Source organism: Sinocyclocheilus rhinocerous, unplaced genomic scaffold (assembly GCF_001515625.1).
Source record: "Sinocyclocheilus rhinocerous isolate Xijiao unplaced genomic scaffold, SAMN03320098_v1.1 scaffold275, whole genome shotgun sequence".
Classification (NCBI taxonomy): Eukaryota; Metazoa; Chordata; class Actinopteri; order Cypriniformes; family Cyprinidae; genus Sinocyclocheilus; species Sinocyclocheilus rhinocerous.
In genome coordinates, this window is record NW_015659967.1 from 793,469 (window position 1) to 800,375 (window position 6,907).

Here is a 6,907-nt window from a genome sequence, read left to right on the forward strand (position 1 = left end):
GCTGCATTATTTTGCTCATTGCGCCCTCCTGTGGCCTCGGGAGACAATTAGACCTATACAATAAAGACCTATTTAATCTGCATATAAAACATTAGAAATTAGATATTTGTATAATTTTTATTGTGTTTGATTGTTAAAACAAAAAATATTTGTTGTTTGTCTTAATAAATTGTGTTATAAATACAGTGGTTAAATTGAAACATTTTTTTCTATTGCTTTTTGTTTTAAAAAAGGTTATAAAAAATGTCAATAATTATCGATACCGAACAATATGAAACATTATATCATTGATCATTTTTTTTAGCTATATCGCCCAGCCCTACTTCTAACCAAGTAAATCATTCACCACTGATAATAAGAGTGGTATGCTTGGGTTTACACGTTGGCTTACTGTAAGTCATGCTACCTGTTATAAGGAAGTAGTCCTACCCACCTTTGTCCGAACAAGTCTATTGCGTTTTAAAATTATGAGTGACACTTACGGTTTGGGGAACTTGCAGTCAAAATGACAGAAATCATTTCAAACAATACGGTTATGCCTACAAATAAATCCTTATTTGACTGAATGAGCTGTAAAATTCCTCAAATGCAACACTTGGTATTTTAATGTGACATTGTTATCACAAGAATATCTGTGACAAGAGCTCTTTTCAGTCTGCTAGCTGTGTTTTCAGCTTTTTTTTTTTTTTGCTATAATATATTAATATAGAGAAGACAACAGAAACTGTGCTTTTGTGGTCTACTCTCCTGATTCAACAGACATGAATAATAGACTGGAATGAACTAAGAATCTCTTGTTTTTCTCTCATGTCTCTTTCCCAGTTTGTTTTCTCACTGGTGCTTTAAAACACAATTTTCTCCCCATTTCTCACTGCTAATCAGCAGAGTTTACTGTAAAATGATTAGAGAGGGCAAATATAATTTGTCAAATTGACAAAAAAACACTTTCAATAATACATACATTTTCCAGATAAGAAACATTTTTCATTCATGCAACATGCATGTATGTTACACAATAAAGACTTGTCGATATAAACTTATGGACTCATATGAGCTTTTGAGGTTATTCATGGTCTGCTGAAAGTAATTTGCTAATAATTTGACATTTTAAGTTTCTTTATGATGTTCAGTTGTTGAGGGGTGAGGAAAATAATGTCTTATTGTGCCCAGTTTTTACAAATGCCATAGCTTGAACTAATTCTTATCTATCATATCTAATTGTTTACATTTTAACTAAAGTTTCACCCATAACTCGCGCAAAGCATCATGGGGAGCATGAAAAAGGTTCCTGTAGCTCAAACAGAAGTGCATGGCACTAACAACACCAGTGTCATGGGTTTGATTCCCTGTGAATGCATGAAGTGATAAATTGTATACCTTCAATGCAATGCAAGTTGCTTTGGATAAAAGCATCTGCAATATGCTTTTATCCAAAGATAGATATATATATATATCTCTCTCAAAATTAGGGAAGTCGTGGCTTAATGGTTAGAGAGTCGGACTCGTAACCCAAAGGTTGCGGGTTCGGGTCTCGTACCGGCAGGGATTGTAGGTGGGGGGAGTGAATGTGCAGCGCTCTCTCCCACCTACCTTACCACGACTGAGGTGCCCTTGAGCAAGGCACCGAACCCCCAACTACTCCCCGGGCGCCGCAGCAAAAAAATGGCTGCCCACTGCTCCGGGTGTGTGTTCACGGTGTGTGTGCACTTTGGATGGGTTAAATGCAGAGCACTAATTCCAAGTATGGGTCACCATACTTGGCCACATGTCACGTCACTTTCACTTTTTCACTTTCAAATGCATAAATATAGAGTATGTCAGGTGTTTGATGACCGTATCACTTACTCACCACATCTGCTTGCAAAACCTCTCACAGTGACACATACATGGATCATCGTGAAGGCCAACAGAAAGGTCTAAGATTTACCTATTACACAACACTCACTACTGACTCATTAAAGCACTCAAAAGACCAAAACCAGGAGTAATTTAACATCGACGCATGACCAGTCAATGCATGAATACATTTCCAGTTCCAAAACAATGGCGATGTTGAATTAGTGCTTATTTGCTGATGGTTTTGCTCACTGTCAAGGCGGTTTTACAGACAGGACAGCTGTCAACTCACCTACTGAAAGCATAACAAAGGACGACCATGGTATTTGGACATGTCCCATGTCCCTTGGCGTATCATGTCAATATCTGATACCATAACACTATACCATAATAGCCCCAAACTACATTTTTAAAGGTCAACATGTGTGAAATATGAGCAAACGCGCATTATAATGTGACTGACAGTGTTGGATAACTTACCTGCGAGTGTTTTTGAGACTGGAGCAGCTTGTGAGAGACTGGCAAATCCTAGTAAACACACACCTCCACGAAGAGCCTCCATCCTCAGCACTGCAGCTAATCCACTACCTCAACTAACGTTACCTAGAAACAGCTATCACATCTAAATAAATACCGCAAAAGACGCCTAAATTGGCTCATCTATGTCTATGTACATCTATATCGTTATATCCGCCGTGTCAAAGACTCATGTTGTGTGATATTAGTCATATGTCGCGTTATGAGCGTTAGCTAACACGACAGTTCTGTGATGTTTATGAAGCTAAGCTAATGCTAACCGCCACCGGCGTCTTATTTACGATTCTGTCTCATCGTTTTAAACCGCTCGCTCGTTTACTACCTCTCTCGGACGATTAAATGTGAGGATATGTCTTTTCCCAGCATTGTAAAACTTCTGGGTTCGTGGAAAAATCAAAAGCGCAGTAAACAGAGTGGTCCAGCATCACCTTTCCGCACGAGCGCCATGTTTCGTGACGTCGCGGTGACAGAAACTGACGGCGATTAGATGTCAGGGAGATAAAAGAGAGGAAAAAAAAGAGAGAGAAAAGGTTTCGACTGTGATGAGCAATGCAAAACCTGTATTAGGAGGAAACTGTCACAACATCCTGTAGGCTACTGATTTGATTTGATTTGTATTATTAGCACAAAGGCCTATTATTATTATATTTTTTGCAGGAGAATAATTATTATTACATGTATTATTAGTCCCATGTAATATATAATAATATAATTATTAATAATAATTATTATTATATATACATATAATATAATATACACATATATACAATTTATTATTACAGGTTACATTGCTAAAGGGCTAATGCAACTTCTCTGAAATGAGCTTTTGCAGGGTGGGGTGTCTAGATTTAATTAATTTATTTATTTATTGCCACTTATTTTGAGGTCATTTGATGAAATGAAAATGTATGAAGATAATGAGAACCTCTGAAATTAGACAAAATATTTTTTTTCAAGGCAGGCCTAATTTAGTCAATAGTATTTCAGTAACAGTTTTATAAGGCATTTGGTGTAAAAAGCCTCGTTGTTGAGGCTAAGAAATTAATTTGTGGTTTGAAGCACATTGCCTGTAAAATATATATTTTTAAAAAAAAATTTTTTTTTAAAGGAGTCTCATATGCTTACCAGGCTGCATTTATTTGATTTAAAGTAAAAAACGTAATTACTATTAATAACTGATCCTGCCGGTTGGAAGTTTGGAATGATGATATTTTAAATGCTTTTCACAGAAGTCTCTTATGCTCGAGTCACCAAGGCTTCTTTTATTTGATTAAAAATACAATAAGAAGCAGGTATATTGTGAAATATTATTACAATTTCAAATAACTGCTTTCTATTTGATTATATTCTATTAGATTATATTATATTTAAATTTATCTGAATTTATTCCTGTGATGCAAAGCTGCATTTTCAGCATCATTACTCCAGTCTTCAGTGTCACATGATCCTTCAGAAATCGTTCTGATATACTGACTGCTGCGAAATTATTATTTGTATTTAATTACTAATAATGGTTCTAATTGTTAGTAAAGTTGAAAACGATTTTTGCTGCTTAATATTTTTTTTGGAAATCATGATGCATTTTTTTCAGGATTCTTATGAATGATGAATAGAAATTCATATAACGGCATTTATTTAAAATATAATTTTTTTTGTAACCTTAAATGTCTTTACTGTGTAGTTTTGATCTATTCAATGCATCCTTGCTGAATGAAAATATTAATTTCTTTCTTTCTTTTTTTTATTAAATCAAAATCATATATATCCCTAACTTGTGAATGGTGTATCAGGTTTTCTACAAAAACATACAGCACCATAGCTTCATTTAATAACAGCAGAATCATAGAAGGAGCTGTTACAGAATACCTGAGATGTATAAAATAAAAATGAAAATGGGATGAATACTTAAATGTTACAAAAATTGCTTTTTACATCAAAAGTATATGACATTTCGCTCTCTCACTATGGCTCATATATCCACACTATACTGTATCACCATAGAAACCCACTCCCCAATGCCTTTTCCCAGTGCTCACCACCAGCTTATACAGTATGCTCGCCATATTAATGTTTCATCGAAAGAAATTTCTTTGATCTTTTTCCACAAAAATGGCTTTGTTCCTCCGGTTTTATTTATAAGGTTCTTGTCTGTGCCCTTTACACAAAAACAAACAAACAAAACAAATAAAGGACAGAAATAACAGAAAAATGTATACACTGTTAACATTTAATCTAGTTTCAACTGTTATATCCCTAGGGAAATTAAATATACTAAAATGTATTTGGAATACATTAAGCATACTACATACATTTACATATATATGTACTTAATTAAATGCCCTGCAATACTTTTAGTATACTAAATCATACGAAATACAAAAATCATACAATCCTCATCAATAGTGACACTAAAACACACTTTAGACTTAATATTAAGAAATGTGCATTGTCCAAATAAAGTTCAATCATAATTTATATCAGTGATATATCAGTAAATATGTAAACAGATCTGAACTATACTGAAATAAATGCATTTTATGAAATAATTTTTAATGTTTTAAATATACTTCTTTTTTTTTTACTAGGATTTACATTATATCCATCCAGCTTTAATTTCTAACTGATCGTCAGGTTAAATCCTAGTATAAATGACAGAAAGTATTATAAAAAGTTAAATGGATGGGAAGATATTTGATCATAACATTTATAATGGTGTACAAATTGTGTAAAATGCCTCACAAGAACAAATACGGGATAAATAAACAAATACAATAACAAGTATATAAGTATTTGAATATTTTATTGGTGACACTTTACAATAATCTTTCATTTGTTAACAGTAATTAACATAAACTAACAATTAACAAGCTTCTATAGCATTTATCAATATTAATTAATTAATATATAAACAACATTTATTATTAATATACGTGACCCTGGACCACAAAACCAGTCATAAGGGTCAATTTTTTGAAAATGAGATTCATACATCATCTGAAAGCTGAATAAATAAGCTTTCCATTGATGTATGGTTTGGCTGAGATACAACTATTTGAAAATCTGGAATCTGAGGGTGCAAAAAAATCAAAATATTGAGAAAATCCTTAGCAATGCATATTACTAATCAAAAATTAAGTTTTGATATATTTACGGTAGGAAATTTACAAAATATCTTCATGGAACATGATCTTTACTTATTATCCTAATCATTTTCGGCATAAAATAATATATTGATGATAATTTTGACCCATACAATGTTTTTTTGGCTATTGCTACAAATATACCCCAGCGACTTAAGACTGGTTTTGTGCTCCAGGGTCACATATTTATTAATTTATTTATTATTTAAAAAAAAATCTTATTTATTGTATGAACATATTGATAAGGCGACCTCATCTCATCACCATCAACATTTTTGTGCTGATTCTATATTTTATTGTTAAATATGATTGTGATTTTTCATTGTAATTTGGTTTTGCAATTCAGCCCAAACCAGAAGAAATTTCCTTCCCAGCATCATCACAGGTCTCAGTAGTAAGCCAGAGCCAAGCTCACCTGAGCTCTTCATAAGCATATGCAAAAATAACATCCTTTCAAACCAATAGCTATCAGAAATGATCTGCTTGGATTAGCTAATGAGGAGGGAGGTGTTTTGTGGCCTCCTTGGGTTTAAGGGCACGGGTTTCACGCTCTCTCTGCACTTTAGGTCCCAGAACAGCAGGAGAGGGTCTCTGTTTCTCCATTGTTCCTGAAGATACACCTGAAGAGAAGCATACATCACTTCCCGCCACCACCCGTCCAACGGTGAGTGCCTGTTTCTTAACATATACTATACTGCTAAAATGAAGTTGTTTTTGGTGGAGTCAGGTATCTAAATCAGAATTTTTAATACAGAAGTTACATTTTTTTTATTGCAATTGCATCCTTGCATTTTCCCAAGCTCATAAGTAATATGAGCTTAGCAGCATTTATGTTAATGTTTATACTAGTTTATTGGTACATTCAAATTGGACAGAAAAGCTTGTAAAAACTTCACTGTTCAATTAAAACAGGCATATACTGGATTTAGTATTCTGTTGGATCTCTAATTGCAATTTGTATTTGTACTACTTAGTTTTTGAAGAAACATGGCACTTGCAGCACACCTGAAGCAAGATGACATTGCTGCAGCTATCCAGGCTTGTCAAGGTGTGACACACACACACACACACACACACACAGAGTCACTCATCAGCACATGCAACTGATATTTATGCTCATCTACAAGAACACATATTCATGTGTGCTTACACATGTTAAACAGCTATTCTCACTAACAGCAACAACATAAAGAGCTGCTTTAGTTACAGCTACACACACACACACACACACTCACACACGCTCAGAGGGAGACTCCCATAGGCCGGTGAGTCCGGGGCATTGGGGATAGGTAGATCCAGGTATCCAGGCAGCCAGAGACTGGAGAGCAGCTGCCACCAGGATACCAGTGTGTTTGTGCCAAACATCCAGAAACACACACACAAACACACACACA

The 6,907-nt window shown here is 34.4% G+C and overlaps 2 protein-coding genes across 3 annotated transcripts in view; one reads left to right on the forward strand and one right to left on the reverse strand.

Moving 5' to 3' along the window:
- The window catches only part of LOC107724734 (serine/threonine-protein kinase LMTK2-like), a 44,754-nt gene extending 41,923 nt beyond the window's left edge, over positions 1-2,831 (reverse strand). For both annotated transcript variants that reach the window (XM_016533761.1, XM_016533760.1), the window contains exon 1: positions 2,317-2,831. In XM_016533761.1, the coding sequence (XP_016389247.1) occupies positions 2,317-2,398 (82 nt within the window). In that variant the 5' untranslated portion in view covers positions 2,399-2,831. The remainder of the gene's footprint in view (positions 1-2,316) is intronic.
- Positions 2,832-6,486: 3,655 nt separating this feature from the next.
- pvalb5 (parvalbumin 5) overlaps positions 6,487-6,907 on the forward strand; it is a 2,794-nt gene continuing 2,373 nt past the window's right edge. Inside the window, exon 1 of the mRNA XM_016533765.1 lies at positions 6,487-6,561. Within this exon, the coding sequence (XP_016389251.1) occupies positions 6,501-6,561 (61 nt within the window). The 5' untranslated portion in view covers positions 6,487-6,500. The remainder of the gene's footprint in view (positions 6,562-6,907) is intronic.